A 24,635-nucleotide genomic window follows, 5' to 3' on the forward strand; every position below is an offset into this window, starting at 1 on the left:
AGTGGTGTCGGCGCTTCAGGACAATTTGAAGAAAAAAATGCTAAAATACATTCATGTCCATTATGTTACACCTCAGAACCAGCTACGTTCCAGTATTAGGGCATTTCTTTCAATTACACATGGAAACTGGACAGTTCTTGAAGAAGAAAGGGAAACCAGTGCGAGTTTGATATCTTGATTCAAAATTTTGCATTTATGCTTGATATAAAAAGTCATTAAGATTTTACATTACTTATGGGTTACACATTTCCTTGACAAACCAGTTTATTTTCCACACCTCTACTTTCAATCAGTTATAAACACTACTGTTCAAAAGTTTGGGGTCAGTACGTTTTTTTTTTTTATAAAGAAATTAATACTTTTATTCAGCAAGAATGCATTAAATTGATCAAAAGTGACAGTAAAGACTTTTGTAAATAATGTTACAAAATATTAATATAAAGTTAGTTTTAAATAAATGCTGTTCTTACTTAAATGTATCACGGTTTACACAAACATTTAGCAGCACAACTTTTCAACATTGATAATAAGAAATGTTTCTTGATCGGCAAATCAGAATATTAGAATGATTTCTGAAGGATCATGTGACACTGAAGACTGGAGTAATGATTCTGAAAATTCAGCTTTGCATCACAGGAATAAATTACTTTGTAAAATATTTTCAAATAGAAAACTGTTCTTTTAAATTGTAATAATATTTCACAATATTACTGTTTTTACTGTATTTTTTGATTAAATATTATAGCCATAATAGACTCACATTAAAAAAATCTTACAGACCCCAAACTTTTGAATGGTATTTAATCTTAAAACTCTCTTGTATATGAAACTAACCAATTCCATATATTTTCTATTCTATATGTATGATCTACACCAGTGTGTCACAAAAAATCAGCCCACACAAGGTGATTTTTTTCCATAATGCAACTTTAGACTTAAAACGAGTGACGCCCCCGTCCCAGATGATCGGTTTAAGTGAGTCAGACGCCAATGCTTATTCACCATGCTTCCAGGAATGCTAATACAAGTCTTAGTTCTTAAAAATCTCAAACAGCTTTTTAGTTTACAGAATTTTTCTTCCCCAAGCCAAACAAAAGCTATGAAAAAAGCTGTCTTTATTTAATATATCTGTAGCACTGCATCCTTAGTAATGTTAACATGAATAGAGTGAATCAAATGAGAATCAAGGATGAATAAAGTTATGTTAACTTTTACTATTACTCTGCTTTTAAATTTCAATTTTTAATAACGTCCACTCTATTTAAATAACTGCTACGGAGGAACCACTGATATTAGTCCCAGAAAAGCTGAACATTCAGATTGTGTCCTCTATTTAGTCTTGAAGGCTAATCTCATCATGTCCAGCCATATAAAACACTCATCCATCAGCTAAACCTGCATCAAAACTGCCATCTCCCATCGTCTTTGTCCAGAGTTCAAAGCTCTCGCTGTGCGTCACGAGCATCAGAACATTTCATAACTGCTGATTGTCCTTGTAGAATCCAGAAGCATATGAAAAACAGAATATTACAAAATTCCCAGTCAATTCAATCAACCACTGACAGAAGTCATATTCATCCCAACACGTACATGGTACATACTGCATTGACAATCTACAAATCAGACCTCAGTTAGTGTTGTTAAGAACAAGCAGTCCAAAAGTAAATACAATTGGTAAAAGTGACATACTTCCAGAAAAAAATGTTTCTGAAAACGAATATGGCATTGCAAAGTTTAAAATGTTTGGCAAAATGCAAAAATTGCCTTGAACTGCGTACAGTTACATGAAAATGATTGGCTTAAGCATTTACTGCAGTGCTTCATGGATGAGCAAACAAAAAAAACATTCCACACAATTCTCTAACGCTCACGTGACTCATTCATCCTCCATCACGGAGAAAAACTAATGCTCTTTGCTTTCATTCTTGCACAGACTGATAAGTTCAGAGTTTACACAGTGTAAAGAACAATTACATCTAAAAATGACAAAAACGCGCAGGTCATTCACATGCAGTGTGACCTCACACACATACACACACAAAAATACTCCATTTAAAGGGATAGTTCACCCAAAAATGAAAATTCTGTCATCATTTACTCTCCCTCAAGTTGTTCCAAACCTGTATAAATTTCTTTGTTCTGCTGTACACAAAGAAAGATATTTGGAAGAATGTTTGTAACCAAGTAAATCTTGCCCCCCCCATTGACTACCATAGTACTTTTTTTCCTACTATGGTAGTCAATGGGGGGCGAGATCTGCTTGGTTACAAACATTCACACAAAGGAAGACATTTGGAAGAATGTCTGTAACCAAGCAGATCTCGCATCCCATTGACTACCATAGTAGGAAAAAAAAAATACTATGGTAGTCAATGGGGGGCAAGATTTGCTTGGCTATAAACATTCTTCCAAATATTTTCCTTTGTGTGAATGTTTGTAGAATGTTTGTAACCAAGCAGATCTTGCCCCCCATTGACTACTCTAGTATTTTTTTTCCTACTATGGTAGTCAATGGGGGGCAAGATCTGCTTGGTTACAAACATTCACACAAAGGAAGATATTTGGAAGAATGTTTGAATGAACCAAGCAGATCTCGCCCCCCACTGACTACCATAGTAGGAAAAAATATACTATGGTAGTCAATGAGGGGCGAGATGTGCTTGATTACAAACATTCTTCCATCTATCTTCCTTTGTGTGAATGACTACTATAGTAGGAAAAAAAAAAATACTATGGTAGTCAATGGGGGGCGAGATCTGCTTGGTTATAAACATTCTTCCAAATATCTTCCTTTGTCTGAACGTTTGTAGAATATTTGTAACCAAGCAGATCTCGCCCCCCATTGATCTCGCCCCCAAATTTTTTCCTACTATGGTAGTCAGTGGGGGGCGAGATCTGCTTGGTTATAAACATTCTTCCAAATAACTTCCTTTGTGTACAGCAAAACAAAGAAATTTATACAAGTCTGGAACAACCTGAGGGGGAGTAAATAATGACAGAATTTTCATTTTTGGGTGAACTATCCCTTTAAGGTAGTTTCGTTCTCCCATTGTCCGCCGTCAACATCAAAAGCTTCTGCCATTTGCAGGATGTAGTTCAGTGATCAGTGTAAATTCAAATGAATTTGTATGTGTTAAAAGTGTGGTTGATACAGAGCTACGCGTCCACTAAGGCAGCCTGATGCAAACTGACAGTGAGTGGGCGAAAACTTTGAGGTGAGCACCACGTCACTGTGAGAGTAGATGGAGCGGACCTCCCGCAGCAGAGCCGTCCGCACAGGCATGCAGTCCGTCAGCTCAGCGCAGTGCTCATCGAACGCCAGCAAGCGCACGCCGTAACCGTAAGGCGAGCAAATGAGGCGGCCGTCAGGACTGAAGCACAGCTCTTTAATGTAGCCGCGGCCGACATTAGCCTCCTCGATGTAGTGCGTGAGACGCAGAGAGCAGCGAGGAGACACTGGTGGTCGAGGTGGAGCTCCCTCTTGAAACTCGTACACGCACGTCCACTGAGAAACATAGAAAGACACAGAAATAAGTTGAAATTCATTCTGCTGTCAGACTGTACGTTCCACATTGGTTTAGGTTTCATCACTGACCTCCTGGTCGTCCATGTTGCTGGAGCAGCGTAACAGTGTGGCCCAGCCCTTAGGATGCAGTTGCAAGGAGGTGATGCAGTTCCCACGGTCCCGCTCACCCGGAATCTCTGGGGTTAAAACCTCAAGACTGTTTCTGGGTGACAAACCTGGGAAAAGACAAAATGTGAACACCTGTAGTTGGTTAAAAGAAAAGTATACAATTATAAAAAACAACTAAAAGACTAAACTACTTATGCATGTACAAATTTCATAATTCAATCTAATTGGGTTTTACCCTCTCTGTGTGGATGGGTTTTGCTGTCAATGGTGTGACGAGAACCACCTGACCTGGAACCTGCTGATGAACCTTCTGAGAGAAAGAAGAGATGATTATAATAAAAATAGGTACAAGATTCACCACACAATTAACCTGTATAGTTCACTGTGGCATATCAGGCTGTATTATAGGTTTTTGCACCATTCAGAGCTGAATTAAGAATGTCTTTACATTCCAGTTCAGTTCCTGAGGTAGCAAATGAAAATTTAATTTTAAAACTTGCCAACCTCAAACTTTTGAATGGTAGTTAATGTTATTGTTATTAATTAATGAAATCCAACACCTAGTTTAAGTGACTTTGTGATGAATTTCTCTGCATTGCAATACAGTAAATAAAGTAAAAATAAATCCAACTCATGAACAAAGGAAGATCATTCTTAAATTCTGAATTTTGCCCAACCCTGCCTGTAGCACATATGAACCTTTGAATACTGATCTATTTCCATGTCACCTGCATATCTCCTAATTTCAAATTTCTGGATTCTTCATTTCCGACTCACATATACCTTATTTGTTTATGATTTATGTATGTACCTGTGCTGAGTGGAGCCCTGCGGGCCCGTAGGATGCGGTAGCTCCCGACCTCAAGGCTCTGGGTGAGGTCAAGGTCATGTAAGATGAGCAGGTAACCAGAGGATGTGGAGATCAACATCTTACTGCAGTCTGGAGTCAGACGCATCCGCATTAGATAGCGTGTATGGAAAAACTTTTTATGTGGACAGCCATCTTCTGTGAACCTAAATGCACAGAATGTACAATGACACACAGTCATTATACATGCAATCCTAATTAAGATGGCTAGAAAACACACAGTATCTTATGTTGTGTTCACACTCGTAGTTTGGTTTTCTTGGTTCTTTTGGTCCAGACCAAAAAATTAAATTATATTTAGTCTTGGTTCGCTAAGCATTAACACTACCATTTTTAAAGGAATAGTTAAATTTTTGTGTTAATTTATCCCCTAATTTACTCACCCTCAAGCCATCCTAGGTATATATGACTTTCTTCTCTCAGCCAAACACAATCAGAGTCATAGTAACACAGTCACCCAAAAATGAAAATTCTGTCATTAATTACTCACCCTCATGTCGTTCCACACCCGTAAGACCTTCGTTCATCTTCAGAACACAAATTAAGATATTTTTGATAAAATCCGATGGCTCAGTGAGGCCTCTATTGACAGCAAGATAATTAACACTTTCAGAGGCCCAGAAAGCTACTAAAGACATATTTAAAACAGTTCATGTGACTACAGTGGTTCAACCTTATTGTTATGAAGCGACGAGAATACTATTTGTGTGGCAAAAAACAAAATAACGAAATTATTCAACAATATCTAGTGATGGGTGATTTCAAAACACTGCTTCATGAAGCTTCGAAGCTTTACAGATCTTTTGTTTCGAATCAGTGGTTCGGAGCGTGTATCAAACTGCCAAAGTCACGCCCCCCGGTGGTGAACCATTGAAATTTCGAACACTTATGACGTAACAAAGCCTCGTTTACTGAAATAACGTGACTTTGGCAGTTTGATACACGCTTCGAACCACTGATTCGAAACAAAAGATTCGTAATGCTTCGAAGCTTCATGAAGCAGTGTTTTGAAATCGCCCATTAAAGGATCTCTATTAAAGGATACACTCCTCGCAATTCGCCCACCCATCACCCCAGAACCATTTTCAGAACCGGGCTGAAAAAAAAAACGACACTTTTTGCCCGGAAGACGTATCGTTTCATACAGTCATGTGACCATGATAATATCGAGACAATTTTGCTATCGCGATGCCACGATATTGATAATACCGTTACATCCCTAGTAATTAATGACAGAATTTTCATTTTTGGGTGAACTAACCCTTTAAATAATATCCTGGCAATTCCCAGTTTTCTATTGTAATATCACTGAATAGTGTCTGAGTTTTTGAAGCAAACAGAGTTTGTTTCGAAGTGGACCGAGACCCCTAATAAGGTGGGTCTCGGTCTGCTTGTTTGGTGCGTACCAGATTGCAGCTTTCACACTTATTCTAAAAGAGCCGCACTAACAGAGCAATTGCACCAGAGTCCGTTTTATCAAACCAAACCTGCCGAGTGTGAACACACCCTTAATTAAGGCAGCTAGTAAACACTCCTAACCACATATCACTACACGTACCTGTTAGTATCCCAGGTGATGACATTTCCATCAAACCCTGACGTCACAAGCAGGCGGGTGTGTGTATCATACTCAATGTTCTTGACCCAGCTGGCGTGGCCATGCAATGTGCACACTTTCGAGTTGAGTTTCCGCAAATCCCACAATGCAATGGTGGTGTCATCAGAGCAGGTCGCAAACAGCCGGTTGTCGAGAAACCTGAATAGTACACAACATAAACCATACAATTTTCCATGGCGGTTATCCTCATGAACTTTATTATTGCCAGACAGTATATGTGTGTGTGTGTGTGTTTGCGTGTGTAAGAGATGGAAAAACAAAATTTGCATTATGCAAATCCTAGTATTCAACATGCAAACTGTTTTGAATTAGTTCTTACATTAAACACTGCTGTTATTAAAAGAGCTTTTGCTCATGCAACGGACGCTCCCTCACACTGCAATTGATTATGTAACGTGTCCACATGTACCTTATGTTGTTCACACAGTCCTCATGAGCCTCCACCAGTGTTTTAATATGTCTGGAAGAAACAGGGTCAAACAAAAGCACTTCAGTCTGCTCGCAAGCGACCGTCAAAACTGACCTAGAAAAAAACAAAACATAAGGGTGTTTGTCAATTAGAGAATCTTTTCTGTACCATAGATGTACCCTATTTTAAAAAATGGTTTTGCTTAAAAAAATAAAATAAATAAATAAATAAATAAAAAAGGATCGATTCAATATATAGAATAGATAGCAAACGTGTTAAACATTTTATTGCATTGCTTTAATTAATTTATTTGAAGCAGACTTAAAGGGTTAGTTCACGCAAAAATGAAAATTCTGTCATTAATTACTCACCCTCATGTCGTTCTACACCCGTAAGACCTTCGTTCATCTTCAGAACACAAATTAAGATATTTTTGATAAAATCCGATGGCTCAGTGAGGCCTGCATCGCCAGCAAGACAATTAACACTTTCAAACGCCCAGAAAGATAAAACTGCCAAAGTCACGTGATTTCAGAAAACGAGGTTTTGTTACGTCATAAGTGTTTCGAAATTTCAATGGTTCATGTGACTTTGGTGCTCAGATCCACTGATTCAAAACAAAAGATTTGTGAAGCTTCATGAAGCAGAGTTTTGAAATCGCCCATCACTAGATATTGTTGAATAAAGTCGTTATTTTGTTTTTTTGGTGCACAAAAAGTATTCTCGTCACTTCATAACACTAAAGTTAAACCACTGTAGTCACATGAACTGTTTTAAATGTGTCTTTAGTAACTTTCTGGGCATCTGAAAGTCTAAATTAACTTGCTGTCAATGCAGGCCTCACTGAGCCATCGGATTTTATCAAAAATAACTTAATTTGTGTTCTGAAGATGAACGAAGGTCTTACGGGTGTGGAACGACATGAGGGTGAGTAATTAATGACAAAATTTTCATTTTTGGGTGAACTAACCCATTAACATTCTCAGCACTGAAAATTTCTAATTGTCTAATATCTTAATTCTGTTTAAATACTAGACAGCTGTTTTATGGGACATCACAGCTCTATTGCATGTCTGCAAAATGTAGTAGCTCACTCAAAACATTTAATTGATGCTTCAGTTTAAAACCTAGTTATTGTGCAAGTAAACTGGCCAGTGCCATCAAATGATCACCAAATGTTTTGTCATAATGTGAGCCATACTGTTCGCTCTGCTTTTTCACCTTGGCAGTCAGCTCTGGAAATATTTGTATTTTATAATTTCATTTTTGTTGACACTGCTTCCTATACTATACAAGAATGTCAGTTTTGCCTAGCTGAATGATACTGTTTAAGACACTTATTTTAATCTAATTTTTATTCGTTTTAAACATTATTTATTCAACTAATCTATATTAATCTAATTTGTGTTATTTAATTCATTTTTAGTTATTTCAATATATTCAATTACTCATTTTTATTATTTATTTTTACCTTTTTACAATGTTTTTTCTCTAAAGTTTTCCCTTGTACCCTCTTTTCTAGCCAGACATTTTAATTTCCACACTAAAATAAATATAAAATTCTAAAATTCTATTTTGCAAACCAATACTTTTGAATTACCATCACAGTTCTCTCTGCGCCATTGATTTTGTGCTTTGTTCATTACTTTTAGAGTAGTATTTGAACATTTTAATTCAAAAACAAATTTCTTTTTATTTTCATACATTAAACATGACGATTGTTAGTTAACGGTATCAAGCAAGTTGAAATGAAAAATGTTACCATCACACAATACCAAAAAACAAAACAAAAAAAAACACTTTTAAACTGCTCAAGGCCATGTATTCCAGCACATATGGTAACATACGACCAATTTAACAAAGAAGATGTTTTAATGTTTAGTCAAAAGTGCACATAATTGAAGAGACACTCATAACTGAATCGAGTACGGGACTCATGACAAGGGCAACATAGACTCAGCGCTTACCCGTCCGGGGAGTACTCCAAGTTGAAGACAGCCCCGTGAGTTTGTGTAGTGAGGTTCACCGAATCCGTAGCCGGGCTCATGGACGAATAAAGCCGTGTCATTGTACGGTAATGATCCCGCGCGGGGTCTACGAACGGCCCCCTGCGGATTGTCCTCCTGCAAATCCACGAGAACAGAGAGTCGCAAGCGCTCGAGCCCCTGCATCCCGAGCCCGTCCCGCCGTCTGCGGCCAACTCGAGCCTCGAGCTGCCCTGCACCTCAGCACTCTCACGGGCCGCTTGTGGTGATGATGATCTCGTGGAGCCTTTGTCTTCATCGCTGTCCTCCTCATCCTCATCCTCCTCGCGCAGCAGAACAGCGCGCGGCACCTCGGGCTCCTCATTGTCGCTCGGCTGTCCCGAGCTCATTGTTGCACGAATGTTGCTGGCGGCTCCGTTTTGAGACTCTTCCAAACTCACCTTCCTGCAGTGGGGGGACAGGCACTGGATCTGCGAACCAGGCCGTCTCGCAATGGGTGCAGATACTGCTTAAACATCCATTAATACAAACACTAGAGAACTGCGGATGTGTGCGGAATACAACAGACTACGTATTTCCGGTTCCTTCTCTGCATAAATTAAATCCATAGATGTGTTTTTTTTTTCTCTTTTCCTTTTTTTACGATTTTTATACAAAAAAAAGCACACCGCGCGTTTTCTGATATAAAAATGAAAAAGTTTTTATTTAACTTTGGGATTGTGTTAACTTTTTTTAAGCATTTGTTTACTTTTATATCAGAAATGCTTTCGGTTACTATCAATTTACTATATTCACTGAGTGAAAGTTTACTCACTGACTTACATTTGATTTTCTAGTAGGAAAATAAGACAAGGCGTCAATAAAACAAGTGCCATCAAAGAGAGCTACAAAATCCATTTCTAAAAAATCTAGAGTAGAGTCATTTATGTTCGATTCACATTACTAGTGAAGAAACGAAGCTTGATTCAATCGAAACATCACAGGCTGGCGGCACCTGCTGGTCAAAACGGTGTAAATGCAATGACAGCTCAGTCCAAAAATGGATAATACCTTTTACAAATCAGTTGGAAATGTTTTCACGAAAGTGTAATGTTTTAAATGTAATTTACAAATAATTATATTTCGAAGCGTTTCAAAACAGTATGACGCAAATTCTGAAATCACGTGACTTGGGGAGTTTGAAACAAGCTCCGAACCACTGATTCGAAACAAAGGATTCATGAAGCAGTGTTTCGAAAGCGTACAACTGACAACAACATCCTAGCGTATTCTTGAGAAAATGATTTATTAAAGGCTTCCAGATTCTGAGAGAGAACAAAAATATCCACAAAGCAGGTTCTGTGTTTAGAATGATAATCAATATCTTGTTAAAATTAAAATAAGATCACTTCAATCACTGCATCAGTAAGGTAAGTTCTATTCGCTAAACTGAAAGGAACTTTTATGAGGTATAGTTATGCAAAACGTATTAGTCAGCATAAGTAAGAACTTAGTATATACTATAGTAAGAAGTAGCTGAATTCAAATCTGAAACCCTGAGATGCTGCATCTCATCCTCTGCTGGATGTTGTTGTCATACATTTGCTGCATATTCTTCTCAGTGCCACATAATAGTATGACAAAACCCATTGTACTGCATTGGTATCGTTACTTTCTTAAACTCTCAAGGGGATAATATACACAAAAATGAAAATTCTGTCATAATTTAATCATGCTCATTTTGTTCTAGTGTGGAGCACAAAATAAAATATTTAGTAGAATGTTGGTAACCAAACAGTTTTGGTGACCATTGACATCCACTATATGGAACATTTCTCAAAATATCTTCTTTTATGTTCCACAGAAGAATGTCATTCAGGTTTTGAGTAAATGATGACAGAATGTTTGGGTGAACACTCCCTTTAATGACCATAACTCTCTACAACATATCTCTAACTCTCTGGGATTGGCTCTCTATCATGCTGTCATAGACTGAGCGATACACACTGAGGACCTCGAGTGCTGTGGGCCGCATGTGAGGCTCCTTCCTCTTGCATTCTGTGTAGATCTGAAACAAGTGGAAATGAATGACATCACTTCCCAGGACATTCCCTAAAAGGAAACGTGTCACATCTGGAATCTTCCAGATGTCCGTCTTTTCATCGTAACCAGGCATGGCTTCATCTGAGAACTGAACATCCTCACCATAAGGCCACAATTGCTCGGGGGCAACAAAGTCCCCAGTGAGCTCATGATGACCGCATTTCACCCCTTGGCTCCCCCTTTTTACCTCAGGCAATGCATCCAGGTCGTTGGCCAAAAGACGCATATCGGATGCGAGAAGAAACTGGCTGAGAGTTTTGTGCAGGTCGTTGGAGTCACACATGACTCGGATGCCCACTGGACTGCTGTGCAGGTATGCCAGGAAGGCGACGTAGTCTATTGCCAGCTGTAGTCGAGTATGCCAAGAGTTCCTCCACTGATATCGGTCTTGCGCAAGAGTGGCATCGAGCATTAGTGCTGATCCAAGAGGGTGGTACTCCGTGACAAACACACCATCCTCCTCACACGCCCCTACAAGCGTCACGACGTGGGCGCTCTGCAAGGCACGTAGCATTGACAGTCCATGGAGGAAATCGTCTGTATACTGCTCTGATGACAAGACAGAGAGCGCCACCTTCTGCCCTTGCCACTCCGACAGATACACCTAGAAAACACAATTATGCATCAGTGTAAGTCTCTAAGGATGTATTAAGACAAATAACTCAACAGGGCTATTCACACTTGAAATAGTTAACCCTGGGTCATTCTAAACCCTGGGTAAACAGAATACTGGGTTATCTTGTTTCACGTTTCACAGTTCTCATAATTTACCCGAGGTTAACAATTAAAGGGGACCTATAATGCCCCTTTTCACAAGTCTCTGGTGTCCCCAGAGTGTGTCTGTGAAGTTTTAGCTCAAAATACCCCACAGATCATTTATTATAGCTTGTCAAATTTGCCCCTATTTGGGAGCAAAAACACGCTGTTTTTGTGTGTGTCCCTTTAAATGCAAATGAGCTGCTGCTCCCGGCCCCCTTTCCAGAAGAGGGCGGAGCTTTAACAGCTCACGCTTCGGTTGCTCAACAACAACAAAGCTGGAGAATCTCACGCAGCCAAAATAAGGATTGTCAGTAACGGTGTTCAGCCTTACATTGTTCAAACAGGAGTCAGACACTGATGGAGAGACTCAGGAAGAAGTTGCAACTTTTAGAATGAAACTGGACGTTTCTGAATGGTTAGTCGATAAATTTATGTAGTCGCTGTAGAGTTGATTCAACTCATCGACTAGCATGTGCCGTCATGTTAATCTTTTGTGAAAATCCAGCGTTGAACTGATCCTCGTTTGTGAAGCAGTCCAGCGTAAAATGACAGCATGGCAACAACACTCAACGAAAACAACTCTTCCTCTTCTCTAAAGCAGCCCAACATGGCCTCACCCCAGGGGCAGGGTTTATGTAAATTTTGGGGTTAGTGATGTCATCAACCCGGAAAGAAGCTCGTTGTAGTCCCTACCAGCTGTTTGTTGTAGTCCTTAAACAGCGATTTCTGTAAAAGAAAATATCTCCCTTTGCACTGAACTTTGAGCGTCGTAACTTTGCAGATGTTGTTTATGCTCAAACAGCAACATTACACACTAACTAAAGCTAAAAAAGTGAAATCATAATCAAGGACCCCTTTAATCCTGGGTATTCATAAGCTACGTTTCACACTATACATTCCTAAACCCTGGGTTAACGTTCAAATTTGCATATTTGCAGTGTCAATGATTGGATGCATCCTAGTATTACTGACTGTACTTTCGAGTTTATGCTGAATGGACATTTTGGACTATAAAGGTAAGAATGAAACGGTCTCTTCTTCACTCAATTGTCACAATTTCTGTCAGAAATTGACATATTTCCTCTCAAATGATGAATTTACTGTTTATATAAAATGTGATTGTATTTAGGCCTCAAAAATTATAAAAGCTGTGTTCATTTGTTAAGATTATTATGATAAACAAAACATGTAAGAGTCATAAACTTTTGTTGGTCAGAGAGCTTATTTTCTGAAATAATCCAAAAGTCAATGGAAAAATCTAGTCTCAGTCAAGTCTACGGATCGCCGGCTGAACATGAACTGATGCTTAAGGCACACAAAATGAGAAACACTTCAGGAGTTTCAAAGTCACCACCTGATTGGTTGAATTCTACAGGATTTCTGGGATATATGTGTGTGTGTGTCACATTCTTTAATGACCCACCTGGAAAAAAGTCGTTTTGGAATAAGAAAGCTGTCGTGTTTACAACTATTGCAAGGAGCACTTATGTTCAACTAAATTTGATTTCAAAACACTGCTTTGGAGTGTTACGAATCTTTTGTGTCGATTCAGTGATTCAAACCATTAAAAACTGCTGAAATCACATGACTTTGGCGCTCCAAACCACTGATTCGATTCGTAAAGCTCCGAAGCTTCATGAAGCAGTGATTTGAAATCGGCCATCACTAGATAAAAAGATTGTTAAAAAGTCATTATTTTGTTTTTTTGATGCACAAAAAATATTCTCGTCACTTTATAATATTAAGATTGAACCACTGTACTCACATGAACTGATTTAAATATGTTTTTAGTACCTTTATGGATCTTGAGAGAGGAAGTACCACTGCTGGCTATGCAGGCCTCACTGAGCCATCGGATTTCATCAAAAATATCTTAATTTGTGTTCCGAAGATGAACGAAGGTCTTACGGTTGTAGAATGACATGAGGGTGAGTAATAAATGACATTATTTTTTATTTTTGGGTGAACTAACCCTTTAATTGTAAATAGCCTTCACTATATTTGTTTTTATTTCCTTCAAATGGCACGTTTTTAAATAATGGATTCAAATGTGGGCTTAATTAAGTTTATATATATGTAATAATCATTTTTCGATTAATAGATCAAAAAAATAATCAACAGATTAATTGATCATCAAAACAACCGCTAATTGCATCTTCTCACCTTCTTTACAGCTCCTTGTCCGATGAGCTTCACACGGCGGACCTCAGCGCGAATTTCCGGACACCGTAGCCAAGGAGTACAGGCGGTCATTGTGCCCACTTTAAAGTAGCGAAGCGGGCACTGTGTGTGTGCTGAGAGAGGGTTAGTGTCCTGATACAGGGCATCTAGGTAGAAATACAGCAGCAGATTGGCGCAAAGGAGAGCTGCCAGGCAAAGCAAAACTGCGGGCAGTCCACACCTCGCCCCAGTGATGCCATAGACAGCAGTGCCACCCATAATGACATCTTAACCTATCGATTGAAACATATGAAGAGATTTCAGACAAATATTAGTGGGAAATGAGAACATATATAAGAGGTTTGGGTTGTTTGAAGGTAACACCATAACAGATGACACCTATAAAGATTTTTAAAATGCTTTTTTGAGAGATTTTGGGAGTGCTTCAGTGCCTTATATTGGAGTGTCATCTGTTATAATGCATTTTGTCTAAATTCACGATGCTACTCGCTGCATTTTTAAACGGACTAGTGATTTGAGCACTGAAAAAACATTTAGCACAGAGTTTTGTCTAATATGATTTCGTGAATTAATGCCTTTAACACACCAGTTTGCATTAGTATAAGTGTACTGGTTCACCAGCCGCAGACAGTGTCCTTCAATTCATGCGATGCTAATGCAATTCCTCTCTTCTGTGCAAGTGTTGAATAGTTGGTGGTTCAAATTCCACGCTGTCCAATTTCTCTGCTGTGTTTTTCCGGATTGTCTCGCTCTATGGAATTATTAGAAGAGCAGCGCACTGGATCCCTGGAGTCATAGCGCCATCTAGCGCCATCGCGGTGAAACAACCTCGCAATCCAGAGCCCAATCTTGAGGGCGAAAAGATAACACTCCTGATGTAGAGAGGGAAAAGTTTCCAAAAACAAATTTCAGCAGAATTTGTAGCACTTCAGTATGAGCGGAACCCTTGGCACAATCAAAATGCTTCCCAAGGGTGCCACTGAGATTTAGGTTTGAACTTCTGACCTCTGTTTCAGTTCTCCCCTCAACGTTTTCAAAGGCATAAATAAATAAATAATGGAAGTGATTCATAGGCTACTGAATTAATATGTTGTATTTGGTTTGACATCTTTGGGTCAAACAGTCTTGGAGTTAAATGGATTAAATGATATTCTATATAAAAAGTACCTAAGGAATATTCTTTAAAAAAAACCCAAAAAACACTGGGTTAAAAACGACCCAATTTGGGTTGTTTTCAACCTAAGGGCTGGGTAAATATAGGACAGAACACAAGTTGGGTTAATTTAACCCAGCATAATGGTTTGCATAATTTAAACTTATTAAATACTCCACACACAACCACTGATTTGCATGAAAATTGCTTTATTTTCGATCATATTTTACAGTATAGCATATTTTATATAGCTTTTAATACATATTGCCTAATTTAAGCTTGTTTAAAAAATATTAGAAGTAAAAATTAAACATTTAGAAGTTATTCAAGTGTAATCGATCAGTATCTGTTGTCCTGTTTCCACCGTAACGCCGCTGGATCTCGTGCCGGAGATGACTCGCGTTTGGCGTTTGAACTGCTAACTTTAGACCACCGCCCTGCGTTTCACTCATAGCCGAAAAATGCTGTGACTGACTGCATAACCTGTCCATAAACAATCAATGTACAATTCTGAGAACATATTTTAACATCATAAGAATTTATATACTGTAACTTTCTTTTTAAATTATAAAATTTTATGCAAGGCATCAGGCGAAAAGACTGACGCGACACTCTTCTAGGTGACTCACATCGCGCCCCTGTATGTTGCTTTGCATAAAATTAAATGATATACAGAAAAATAAAGAATTTTTAGATAAAATAAAACGTACACAAACCTGTATTTTACCGAAGACATGCACCAATTTGTCGGAGCTGCACTGCTCTCTCCTGAAGAGGACGCAAAAAGCCTGCGATAAACAACTCAAGGCGTGTAAAAGTAGGGTAACACGCCTTGGGTAGTTTTTTAGTGACAAAAACTACCCAAACACTGGGTTATCACGTCTGACCCAGGAGCTGGGTAACACAAAAACTACCCAAACACTCGAAAATACAAGGTCTAAAAGTGTGTGTGTGTGTGTGTGTGTGTGTGTGTGTGTGTGTGTGTGTGTGTGTGTGTGTAGCCTATATATATATATATATATATACACAGTGGCCCCAACATGTATAAATGTTTTTGTGAAATAGGGACATTTATTTTAAGGAAATACAGCACAAAATAGAGAAAAGCTAGTATTTGTCTGCAGATGCCACATGGTTTGATATTTTGTATCTAATGCAATGAATTCTATTTTTAAGTACCCAAAATTATTTTTAGGGCCACACTTTTCCTATAGACTACCACACAGTTTTTGTACTTCTAGCACCGGTAGTGCAAATTAAAAAAATTAAAACACAGGATTTTATTTATATATATATATATATATATATATATATATATATATATCAGTATGGATTATGGAAGGTATTATAGCATACTTCAAGATGGATCTGCCCATTATTAACATAGTAAATGATGAATTTTAAGAGGCCTCCAGCCAAACAATTTTCCCAAAAGTGGGTAAAAACCCATTTCACACTTTAGGTGCTTTTGTTATTAGTTATACACACTATGTTCTTTGACCCACACGTGAGTTATCTTTTATTCATAGGAGAACACAAGTCGGCTTCCACAGTTTCCATGGATAACGTTTATTAAATATTAAAGAATGTGGTGTCGAATTAACACCCTCATGCCACAAACCCTTTATCTGAAGATCAAGGTAGACCTTTAATGTCATGGCAATGCACTTTACCAGGAGCACACTCTAATTTCAGGCAAACAAAATTTGTATAATGTAGATTTTTAAAGAATGGAGCGACGCACATCCAATGCTGAGGAGGACCGAGGAGAGAGGAGGAGAGTGAGGTTCCGCGTCGCGTCCGCGCACAGCGGTCGCGTCCTGCAGGAGGTGTTCAGAGAGCACGCGCTCGAAGACTCCGCGGACACGGACACTACTGTGAGCTCAGAGCCAGAGCAGGAGCGCGCGAGCTCGCCCGTCATCTCGGAGGCAAACAGCCATCTGAGCGGCCTGGTGGGACCAGAACCGGACGACAGCGGCAGCGAGCCGGACGAGCTGCTCATGTACGCTAGTGCAACCAAGGAGAAGCTTTTCACCGGAAAACGCGTGAACATCTTCAGCAAGAACGGAACTATTCGGGGCGTGAGAGACAAAGTGAGCGCGGGACAGGTGTTGTTTAACAACCTGTCCAAAATGTATGGGGTAAGTTTTATTTAGCGCAATAGAATTACTTAACACATTTATTGATGTTTAAAACAGCTGTAAACGGATTTTAATGAATGAGAGAAGAAAAGGAGAATGGAAGTGTGAGTTTCTATAGCTGGAAAAAGGAACTCAATCACCCTTATTAAGGCATTTAGGATTAATGACTGACTAATTGATGTAAGAAAGAGGCTATGTTTACATTTCAAGAACATGTCCAGGTTATATTTCATCCCAAAATCACAACAAATAGTTACGTGCTTAGAAAAATAAAGCCTGTATAGAACTCTTCTGCAAAGTGTTATATAATTAAGCTCGAGGCATTTTTATGCAAATTGATTTACTGAATTTGATTTCATGAAATGTACACAAAGGTCATATAATTGCCACATTCAGAGGAAAATTAGGCAATAGAATGCTTATTTATAATTATTCCCAATTATCAGTGGATTGTTTATTATTATAAGAATTATTATATTTCATTACCAGGAAGTGTTTCCAAGTGTTCTTTATTCTCATTCTTTATTATTTCTTATTTAAGCATTTTAAAATCAGTAGCAAATAAATCTATAAAATAACTAAACCCTGTAAAACAACATTGATTTAGTTTATATGTAAGCTGGATATTTGTTGGCTTATTTGCCTTCACTAGCCAGGCCTTTTTCTTCTTTTTTTAAATAAAATGTTTAATTTTGTAAAGAAGTTCTTGTGTGATGCAATTTATGTTTGTGTACAAAGTTAATTTTAGATCAACATTTTTATTTTTAAATAAATACATTCAGTAAGGTTCAAACTTGACTGCTAGAATACATATTTTTCACTTCAAGATGTTTTGGCATAGTGTTTTCAATTTACTGTTATTATAATTAACCTGTAGGCCTATATTATTTACTTTTGAAAAATTAAAATGTTAAATTAATTTGTATTAATTGTCCTCCTAATTCTATAACATAGGCAAATTTCAGATTTATAATTATGACTCTTACTAAGTTACTAGTTGCCAGTTGTTATATTATTGAGGACTGTTAAACAATTGATCTATAATATCTAATAAATATGTGTCTCTCAAAGGACTCGCATATTTTGAACCGGCCTAAAAGACCATGAGATGGCTTGCAGCAGAGGATGCTGGGTTACAAAATAGGGCGTCACCCTGGGTGGATGTGCAACAGGCTAAAGCGAGTGAAAGTGATGAACAGCGGCCAACGTTTTTGCTTTTATGTGTTTTTCAATATTTGTGTATATTGTAGTTCTGTAAATATATTTTTATATTAACTTTTTGCAAAAGCATTTTTGAATTAAAGAACTGAAAGGATCTGTAAAGTCAACTGGTTGCTTGGAATGTTCTTTTTGCCTGTGTTTGGGGTGCCTTTTCTTTATTTTGACCTTTCATTGTTTGTGATAAAATTATTGTGATTTTTTTTAGAAAATAAGATGTTTTTATATATATATATATACACTCTGTTAAGTTTTAATGCAATAAAACAAAAAAGTCACACCAACCTTTTTATTTTTCTTAATACTTTCTTGAATGTGTGAATTTTTGAATGATTATGCATAAGCAATTAACTTGAACTTTATAAATTAAAGGTATAGTTGACCCAAAAATAATTTACTCACCCTCAAGCCATCCTAGCTGTATATGACTTTCTTCTTTCAGTCAAACACAATCAGAGTTATATTAAAAATATTCTGACTCTTCAGCTTTATAATGGGAGTGAATGGTTCCATTTTTTAAGCTTAAAAAGCACATCCATCCATCATAAAAGTAATCCATACGGCTCCAGGGGGTTAATAAAGGCCTTCTGAAGCGAAGAGATGTGTTTTTGTCCGATTGTATTGTGTTTGGCTGAAAGATAAAGTCATATACACAATGGCTTGAGGGTGAGTAAATTATGGGATAATTTTCATTTTTGGGTGAACTATCCCTTTAAGTCAAACAAAAACAGCCGCTTCCTCCACACATATTCAATAATGAACAAGAATATATAATATGAATAAGGTTGAGCTTAGCCTTCTTTGCATTATTCAGCTTAGAAATTATATTAATGTGTCTGAGTTCATATATGTGTGCATTCCAATATCAAAAATGATTCTGCTAACCCAGTTCATCAAGTTCTACAATAGATCTGATAATTCTGATTTACAGTAACTTTAATTTGTTGCCACTTTGACAGGCTATGTGCATTATGTGCACATGAAATTGGACTTTCATCTGATCTTAGAGTGGTAGTTTCTTAGTTATCAAAAGACAGTAAGGAGAGCGAAGACTCCGTACAGAAGAGCACAGGGATAGGCCACCAGCAGCTGCTGCCCACTCATGTTAAGAGTGGAACTGAAGATCTTAGAAGCTGATAGACTGCACCAGCCAACCACAAACATGGCCGACAGCGTTCCCAAAAGCCCTCTGTATTAAAATAAATGCCTTTTGTTATTCAAATGCAATGTATCTGAAATTATACACTCTTAAAAATAAAGGTTCTAAAAGGGGGTTTTCATACTGAAAGCTGATGTAAGCATGTAGGATAAGCTGCTGCTGCATGAATAAACACTCAAATCATGTAGCAGATGTAGACAGGTGGAGCTGGGGGAGGTGAAGGGTTTCAAAGGAATACTGATGGACTAACAAACAACGAACACTGAACCAGACTATTTGAATGTTTAGCAAGCAATCTCATTGGCTGCAGAATCAGCAAAGGCCAATCAGCTTGTAACATGTGTTAATGGTGAGATAGCTTGCAGATTGCATGTAAAGGACTGATCAGCCTGTGCCATCTAGAGTTTCATGACTGAACTAGATATCTTAATAATATAATGATCCTTTTTTGTGCAATGGAAAGATTCCATGGATGTTAAAAGTTCTTTATGGAACCATATTCACCAATAAAGAACCTTTATTTTAAGAGTGTATGGAAAATTAAAATAAATAATGTAGAGTTATGTATACTCACTGAAGTGAATAAACAACAGCAAAGGCAGAGAGTGCAACCATTGGCAGGAGACAGTATCCCAGTACACTCGCCACACATCCACAGGATATGCTGTAACTGCTCATCAGGTTCAACAGCATGTGCATCCCAACACATCCCAGAGCACTGATGCCATACACATATCCAAAGTGCGCTTTCCCTGCCTGCGGAGAGAATCCACACAAATACACGGGTAGGTGCTCTGGACATTATGTTTTCATTTCTTCTGTGCAATATAAATCACCGTGTACCTCTAGTTATGGTTTCGCAAAAGGTTCAAGGTGTAGTTTGTACCATCAATAGTGTGGCTCCCAGAGCAATGCAGAAGAGAATAGGCCCGGTGAGGTCTGTCTCGTTCATAATACTGCCATCAGCAGGCTTCAGTGGATTTAGCACAGTCAGAGTCTTCTGCCAGATATGGTCAAAGTTAATGCCCAATTCTGAGAAAAAACATATTTTCATTTTGGTTTCGTATTACATTTTCTGCAAAAATTAAATAATGCAAGAATGTTTTTAAAGCTGAAATATGTAAGTTTTCAGTCTTAAAACACTATCCCAAGCCAGGGGTTCTCATCTCTAGCCCTTGAGATCCACTTTCCTGCAGAGTTTAGCTCCAACCCTAATCAAACACACCTGAATAAGCTTATCAGTGTCTTCATAATTACTAGAAAGTTACAGACAGGTGAGTTGGTCAAGGTTGACTCTGCAGGAAAATAGATCTTGAGGACAAGAGTTGAACCCTCTGTCATAAATAGGGTTGCAAAAGGGCGGAAAGTTTCCGGTAAATTTCCAATTTGGAAACTTAACAGGAATTTATGGGAATTTACAGGAATTTATGGGAATTAATTGGAAATTTTGGGAAATGTATATAAATGTATAATATTTATATAAAATGTATCATATAAAAACATAAATATAAACATTTTGTTTGGTCATAACATGAAATAACAGTTATTTATTTTTCGTATTCAATTAATTCTAATTTAGTAAATATGAAAAATAAATATATTTGTATTGTAGCAATTGTTATGTGTTATTTATTTCAGTGTCACATGATCCTTCAGAAATCATTCTAATATGCTGATTTGATACTCAGTTATTATCAATGTTGGAAACAGTTGTGTTGCTTATTTTTTTGGAACTTGTAATACTTTTTTCATGATTCATTGATGAATAAAAAGTTAAAAAGAACAGAATTTATTCAAAAATAGAAATCTTTTCTAACAATATCACTTTAATATCAGTTTTTATCAATTTCACACATCCTTGCTGATTAAAAGTATTAATTTCTTTAAAAAAAAAAAAGAGAGAAAAAAATTACTGACCCCAAAATTTTGATCGGTAGTGTATTGTTACAAAAGAGTTCTATTTTAAATAAATGCTGTACTTTTTTATTCATCAAAAATCCTGAAAAAAGTATCACAGGTTATTAAGCAGCACAACTGTTTCCAACTTTGATAATTGAGTATCAAATCAGCATATTAGAATGATTTCTGAAGTATCATGTGACACTGAAGACTGAAGTAATGATGCTGAAAATTCAGCTTTGCATCACAGAAATAAATTATATTTTAATGTATATTAAAATAGAAAACCATTATTTTAAATTGTAGTTATATTTCACAATACTACTGTTTTTTCTGTATTTTTGATCAAATGTGCATGTTATTGACTGGGGGAATGCACAGTGCATGTAGGGGGTGTGGCCTCAATAGCCCTGCAGTAAGTATTGTGCTGTGTGAATGTGATTGAGGAATGTGCAGGGTAAAAAAATCAACTGAAATTGCATTATATCTGTTTGTTTTAACCAAAATTATGCTGCAAGATGTTTTTTTCAACTACATTTAAGTATCCTGTTATAGGCTAACCTGCAATTTTGCAAATTCCCTGTTTATTCCCATGAATTCCCATATATTCCCGTTAATTCCCATGGAAAGTTTCCAGCTTTGAAAATTCACGGAATTTTGCAACCCTAGTCATAAATAATGTTATTTTTCTCAAAAATTCTATTTGTTGCTATAAAAATTCCCCCTATTTGTTTTGAACAACCACTGATGACGAGTTTACTGACGTGAGGGCGGGACAACCTGTCACTCACATGACATCACAGCAGTAGCAAACTACAATGATCCAATGAATTCCCAATGGACAAAATCAAGTCCTGTCCTACATGTTTTCTTGTCCGAGAAGCCATTTCACTCAGATATACGTCACAATAGGGAGAAAAAATGGCAACTTACATTTCATGCCGACTTCAATGGATGACTAGGGGGCATATTCGGAAATCTGTTTTGGAATTTTTTTTCTTTTCCATTTGGTAGTGCAGAAGTTACACACTTCAGCTTAAAGATATTTTATTATAAATGAATTTTTATTACCTTCTAAGAGTGGTGGTTCTTCCTCAAATGAGTCTATGTGTTCTGTTTGCTCGGGTGGCGCTACAGGTTGATACAGTTGTCCAGTATAAGATGCTGTAGTGGTATATTCATCTAAGCATGCGGAATTATCACTGATAATCAGATGGTAAACAATGAATCACAACTAACACTTAAATTGCACACAGAAACAAGTTAGCTGATATACATTAATAAATGGTATATTAGACACATGTATGCAGTTAGCGATGTTACACTTACACTTCATGGTATTTTGGATTAACGTAGGCTGGATCATAGCAATATTCCTCTTCCTGCTGACCGTCCACATAGTATCCAGACTGATAGAAGTCTTGTTCAAATTTTTGAAAGTCTCCCATTCTGTTTAAAACAATGAGGCATGTGTCTACAAGTTCAGTTGTGATATGAGCCAGTTCTGAATTCATGTTCTTACCTTTATATGTCGTTTGAAGTCAGTCTGGCTTTGATTTGAATATCTTGGTTTGTTTGTACTGAGGCTTTTCTTGGTCACTGAGCAGCTGTTTTGCGTGTGTATATGATCCTATTAATAGTCTTCTATATTTACTTGAGCAGCACTGTCACTGTGCTGAGAGGTCATGTTGTAACGCCATCCTGATGATCTGTAGATCCGACCAATCTACTGATTGATAACATGCTGATCACCCATTGTTCAGTACAATTACTGTACAATTAAATTATATATTCTGTATCTGTTCATGAAAATGATTCTTGTAAAATGGCTAGAGAAATATAGGTAGGACAAAAATTTTTTTTGAAGATAAACTTAAAATAAAGTGACAAACATTATAGATTATGTATAATGCGTTATAACTAATACAGTGTGTTGGCTAAATGTTTGCAAATACAATAAACAAAAATGTCTGCATATAACGTTCACCTTAATACAGTACTTGTGTATGAGAAAAGGAACAAGAACAGTACATTTCCCCCTTTTTAAAGTCACCATTAAATCAAAATTTACTATTCTTATTTTTTAGCGATTTATCAATGCACATCATTTTTTTAATTCATGTGCTCTCATAATCTTTAATCAAAATCTTTAATTAATCAATTCTTGATAGACAAAATCCATTCCTGCCCAACATTTTTTCTTGTCGAGAAGCCGTTTCACTCGTATATATACATCATAATAGAAAAGAAAAAAATATCGCAACCTCCGTTGAATGCCTACTTTAATATGAGCCACCAACATGAAGTAGTACAGTATTTCTTACATTTTCAAAATTACATCAATACTTAGGAAAATCAGATTGCATGATAACAATTGTATCATCTCTCAAAAACTATTTTAGTTACATTTAATTAATATGTTATTCATTGTATATGAAACAGTTACTATAAAATTGTACCAGAAGATATAAACCATCAGCAAGTTCAAAATTATGGCCATGTTCAGTAAACTGCTAAACTTCTTTTCTGTGTTTTATTAAATACAGTTTAAATTGTTTGTTTGCAATAAAAAAAATAGCCACTTAGAATTGTGGGTTGTGTCATGCCAATCCTTTTTAAGTCTTTCCTGAAAACAGTTATTTATTTTACGCAATTTGTGTAATCTTTAATTCCAGTATTATCAGTATTGGTACGCGGGCATCTCTACATGTAAATGAAAAAAAAAAGTCCTTTTAAGTTGTGGTATAGACAATCATGAAAACTTCTTGGTACTTCATAGTTGATATGCAATCTCCAACTTATACTTTGACATTATTTAGCTCTCTTATCTGTGATGAGGTCAGGTGATCTACAGGTCAGGCAGAGCACTGGAATTATCACTGGAGCTCATACTGGAAACTGCTGCTTGGGTTAAAAAGGTCGCATGGGATTCCTCCTCTTCATTCCTGCAGAAAAGACAGACAGATCACTGCATTATGAGACTATAGTTGTGTCTCAAATGATGCACTATACACTATGTACTTATGCTTATGTACTTAACTGTGTAGTGTATGAATTTCTTGTCATTCAACATCGGAGTCTGATAGCCCCTCCCACTTATGTGACAGTTGAGTGCTTGAATTATCCACATTTCATTTTTTCAGGTATTTAAAATGCACTTTTTTTTTGGAATTTCAATGTTAACACACTACTTGCACTATTTATACTACAATATGGCATAGAATAGTGCATGAGAATGGAAATTGAGATGCACATCGGACACAAATTGGGACATTTTAAGAAGACGTTTCCGGTGTGCTGTACTGAATTCTTTATCAAAACGGTTCAAAGACAGTGAGAAAAAAGGTGATGCTGCAATGTATATTGTGAGAAAATTAAAGTGTTTTTGACCTTGGATATGTATAAACCTATTGTAGGAGACCCCCAAAACAAAATGAAGAGCCTATAAAATAGCTTAATAGGGGCACTTTAAAATTACAATAGAAAAATGTTTTCATTGATAAGTTGATATCTTGTTTATCAGCCAGAA

At 37.1% G+C, this 24,635-nt stretch overlaps 3 protein-coding genes across 5 annotated transcripts; all 3 read right to left on the minus strand.

The window, feature by feature from the left end:
• Positions 1 to 704: 704 nt before the first annotated feature.
• On the minus strand, positions 705 to 9,544 carry wdr32 (WD repeat domain 32). Of its 2 annotated transcripts, none has more exons than XM_051916388.1 (7): positions 8,497 to 9,544; positions 6,530 to 6,643; positions 6,061 to 6,258; positions 4,446 to 4,648; positions 3,870 to 3,941; positions 3,596 to 3,741; positions 705 to 3,505 (listed from the first exon to the last, which is right to left on the minus strand). In XM_051916388.1, exons 1-7 carry the CDS (start codon positions 8,901 to 8,903, stop codon positions 3,134 to 3,136), a joined length of 1,512 nt encoding a protein of 503 aa, XP_051772348.1. In that variant the 5' UTR covers positions 8,904 to 9,544; the 3' UTR covers positions 705 to 3,133. The 2 variants fall into 2 exon arrangements, with proteins under 2 accessions (XP_051772348.1, XP_051772347.1); XM_051916387.1 differs by having other exon boundaries at positions 3,870 to 3,944.
• A 236-nt stretch (positions 9,545 to 9,780) lies between these two features.
• Positions 9,781 to 14,304, minus strand: pomk (protein O-mannose kinase). Its single transcript, XM_051916395.1, has 3 exons — positions 14,123 to 14,304; positions 13,519 to 13,808; positions 9,781 to 11,200 (listed from the first exon to the last, which is right to left on the minus strand). The coding sequence occupies exons 2-3, from the start codon at positions 13,792 to 13,794 to the stop codon at positions 10,433 to 10,435; spliced, it is 1,044 nt and encodes a 347-aa protein (XP_051772355.1). The 5' UTR covers positions 13,795 to 13,808; positions 14,123 to 14,304; the 3' UTR covers positions 9,781 to 10,432.
• Positions 14,305 to 18,323: 4,019 nt separating this feature from the next.
• Positions 18,324 to 23,949, minus strand: zgc:123321 (Protein YIPF5-like). 2 transcript variants are annotated; one of them, XM_051916398.1, is made up of 6 exons: positions 22,629 to 23,949; positions 22,436 to 22,555; positions 22,178 to 22,288; positions 20,094 to 20,239; positions 19,782 to 19,963; positions 18,324 to 19,237 (listed from the first exon to the last, which is right to left on the minus strand). In XM_051916398.1, the coding sequence occupies exons 2-6, from the start codon at positions 22,503 to 22,505 to the stop codon at positions 19,075 to 19,077; spliced, it is 672 nt and encodes a 223-aa protein (XP_051772358.1). In that variant the 5' UTR covers positions 22,506 to 22,555; positions 22,629 to 23,949; the 3' UTR covers positions 18,324 to 19,074. The 2 variants fall into 2 exon arrangements, with proteins under 2 accessions (XP_051772358.1, XP_051772357.1); XM_051916397.1 differs by having other exon boundaries at positions 22,178 to 22,308.
• Between the last annotated feature and the right edge of the window lie 686 nt (positions 23,950 to 24,635).

This window comes from Ctenopharyngodon idella, chromosome 13 (genome assembly GCF_019924925.1).
Source record: "Ctenopharyngodon idella isolate HZGC_01 chromosome 13, HZGC01, whole genome shotgun sequence".
NCBI lineage: Eukaryota > Metazoa > Chordata > Actinopteri > Cypriniformes > Xenocyprididae > Ctenopharyngodon > Ctenopharyngodon idella.